This window comes from Panicum virgatum, chromosome 5K (assembly GCF_016808335.1).
Source record: "Panicum virgatum strain AP13 chromosome 5K, P.virgatum_v5, whole genome shotgun sequence".
In the NCBI taxonomy this organism is placed as follows: Eukaryota; Viridiplantae; Streptophyta; class Magnoliopsida; order Poales; family Poaceae; genus Panicum; species Panicum virgatum.
The window spans coordinates 21,833,825-21,837,275 of NC_053140.1; the positions used below are offsets into that span (position 1 = coordinate 21,833,825).

Here is a 3,451-nt window from a genome sequence, read left to right on the forward strand (position 1 = left end):
ACGTTCGTACTTCGTACAAAGCCTGATTGAACTTATCTGAAGATTAGCATAAATTAAGCTTTCTATAAGATTCAAGAACCAAGATCTAGCTGCCGTGATCTGGATCGTCCAATGACACACAGGCGGCTGCTCCTGCTGCTGCTGTCGTCTTCACCCTTCAGTCAGCCCATCAGACACAGTAGTATAAGATGATGAGGCACAATGAGTGAGAAGAATCAGATGCGCCACTACCCACCAGTCCACCACAAAGGCAGCAGCAGCAACCCAACCAAACAGAGCATAGCAGAGCCAGAAACTCGACTCGATCAGCAAGTTGCAAGCTCTGTAATTAGTCACCCTCCTCCAGCTTGATACACTCTCGATCTTGGTTCCGGCTGCATGGCTTCCTTGCTGCGGTGGAAGGATAAGTACGTGAAGGAGAAGCTGCAGGGCCTCTCCTGCTCCTCCTCGGCCTCCACCTCCGTCGTCGTCGCCTCCGGCCGCGCCATCGACCGCCACTCCCCGCGCCTCCGGGACCCTCACCGGCGCCTCCCGCCGTCGGTGCCCAGGCCACCCGGCTCTCCTTATTACGGTAGTCCTGCCAGTACTAGCAAAGATTCCTCCTCCTCCTCCCTGAAGCAGCAGAAGCAGCTTCACCACCACCATGACGACGGCAAAGACAAAAGGAAGAAGAAGAGCGCAGAAGGAGCGGCCGCTGGTGGTGGCGGCAGCTCGTCCACGCCGTCGGAGCACAAGAAGAACAAGAAGAAGCAGGCGGTCGCGCAGCTGCAGCTGGTGAGCCCCGCGAGCTCCTCCAGGTTCCTACTCAACTCGTCCAGGCTGATGATGCAGTCTGACGACGACATCACCGTCGTCGACTCCCTGCCGCCGATCCCGTCGTCCCCGCGGCGCCCCTCGTTCATCGACGACGACGATGACATCACCGGCGCTGACTCCTTGCCGCCGCTCCCATCCCCTCGGCCGGCGTTCATCGACGACGACATGTTCCCCAACCGCGGCGATCGCACGTCGCGGCCTTCTGTTCCGGCATGGCCACAGCTCGAGGCGCGGCGCGTGGAATTATTCCCAGAGCCGTCTGCGGGTGCGGCGGCGTCCTCCTCCTCTTCCTCGTCGTCGTCAGAGACAGGACGTCGTGCCGCCGCCGGCGAAAAGACTGCCATGACGAGATCTTGCTCCACGAGAACTGGCCAGCACCAGGTGAGATCGATGCTTCCTGCGTCGATGATCGATGCATGACGAACTTGCTACAAGCTTACATTATTCGTTGTCCGATCATCGAGTCGCAAGAATATGTAGTAATCGATCCAGCAATCATTCATGCAGGTGGTGGTGCTGAGGGTGTCTCTGCACTGCAAGGGGTGCGCTGGCAAGGTGAGGAAGCACATCTCCAAGATGGAAGGCGTTAGTTCTTTCGACATCGATATCGCGACGAAGAAGGTGACGGTGGTGGGAGACGTGACGCCGCTGGGCGTGCTCAACAGCATCTCCAAGGTCAAGAGCGCCCAGTTCTGGCCAGACCACTCCTTGTCCTCGCTGTCCACGCCGCCGCGTGCCTCCGCCTCCTTCTGAGCTTTACATACTCCCCCTCTTCAGAAAAAAGAAGAAGCTATACATACTCGCTGCACAGGTTGACGAACTCGATAGCTGGGACAAGGACACGGTCTTTTGGATTGTTGTCCATATATTGTGAATTGGAAAGTATTTTGTAAAATCCAATCAACTTATGATATGTAGTATGATAAATGCATTTTGGAACCAGTCAGCCTGATGTAACTTTTCTGTTTGCAGTCCTACGTATCTTGAAGAGAAGAATTCATAAGAGATTTTAATCTTGTTGCATTACTAAAATACAGGTTTGCAAAATTGTTAAGTACTCCTATATATATGACAGTAAGTCTAAACATTTATACACTTGACATGAATCTGCTTATCACTGCTACAAAAAAAATATAGGGGTGGGTCAAAACGCATTTTTAGGGATAGGTAGGTTTCGTAGGTAAAAATGTTGTTTTGAGAGGCGGGAAGAGTGGGTCACAACCTCACCCGTCCCTGAAAGATGATTTGTAGTGGGAGGTCACCCCCACTCGCCCCTACAAATCGATTTTTAGGAATGGGGGGTTATGCCCGCGTTTGAATGGGCATTTTATGGGCGGATGAGGGGATGACCCATCCTTAGAAATGTGTTCTTAGTCTGCCAAAACATTCACCAATTTAAATTTAAAATTTTTTATTCTATTTTCTGCTATTTTATAAATTTTGGATTACCACCAATATGTTCGATAAATATAAATATTTATGGAGGCAAACATAAATCATATGGAAATAAAATATCATTATAGAGCATCATTAGAGTACATCATTAAGGTACATATTGAATATATATTTTCCCCTATTCCCTATCAACACTACTAGAGAGTAGAGACGGCACTGTGCTCTTGATTGTCCCACTCAAGGCCAATGTATTTAGGGTCCATTGCTAATTCTTGTGCATCGTAAATATATTTGCCCCTTGTGTTGACCACTTCATACAAAATGGAACGACACAAACTGTAAGCTACATTTAGTGTTTCTCATGGAGATGGCCATGATGCTTTTCTGAATGAATCTGCAATTATTGAATCCACAGAAAAATAAGCAATTATTAGTTACAGTAAAAAACAATATACACATATGTATATTTCCCTAATAAAGAATGGACCTTACACATTAACGATCACTTATATATCTCCCTCGCACTCTTATATGCTCGCACATGTAGTACCAACAGTACATGGAACCGAAAGGTTGCTTGTGGCACGAGAATTGTGTGCACATATTCATTTCCTCTGTTCTATCGGCAGGATAAGCTCCTCTCGAAATGTAATACTGGTAAGCCCTTCTTTAAGAAAGAATGGGAAGTTAATTTATACATGTATACTTCTGTGGAGAAATTAGCATGATGTACAAATGGAACATAAGAAATTCATACACAATCCTAGGATTTTTGTGAATTCTTTGTATTTGCTCTTTGGTCAATTCTAGGAGTTCAATACGAGGACTCTATCACGCTTTGGCTTACCTGGAAAGCAATCCAGTGATTTCTGCAAAAATATTTTATGCAATTTTTAGGCATGTATCCGAGCAAGTATTTTTTATATCAAACGATTGAAATTAGACTTACTGGTTGTGGTAGAGCGCAAATATGCAATCCATGTCTTGTCATTGTCGCATCATAAGCGATATATAGGCTGTAGTCCTCTTCATGGTCTCGTTGTGAAATTTATTTCATTGCTTTTGTTTTTACTTGCATTTTAAATAGCTTTTATGAAGTCATCGTCATCCTTCACCGATCTTGGCCCGACGTGCAAGGACACGCAAATCGCTACTGGGTCAAAGTATCAGAACTTTTCTTTAAAATAATGGCATCTCTTTTTTGAATCATGTATGATGTAATGTATGATAATTAAATATT

General features: G+C 46.4%; 1 protein-coding gene across 1 annotated transcript; it reads left to right on the forward strand.

Moving 5' to 3' along the window:
* Nucleotides 1–212: 212 nt before the first annotated feature.
* LOC120706934 (protein SODIUM POTASSIUM ROOT DEFECTIVE 1-like) lies at nt 213–1,848 on the forward strand. Its single transcript, XM_039991695.1, has 2 exons — nt 213–1,197; nt 1,324–1,848. Exons 1-2 carry the CDS (start codon nt 379–381, stop codon nt 1,567–1,569), a joined length of 1,065 nt encoding a protein of 354 aa, XP_039847629.1. The 5' UTR covers nt 213–378; the 3' UTR covers nt 1,570–1,848.
* The last annotated feature ends 1,603 nt before the right edge of the window (nt 1,849–3,451 follow it).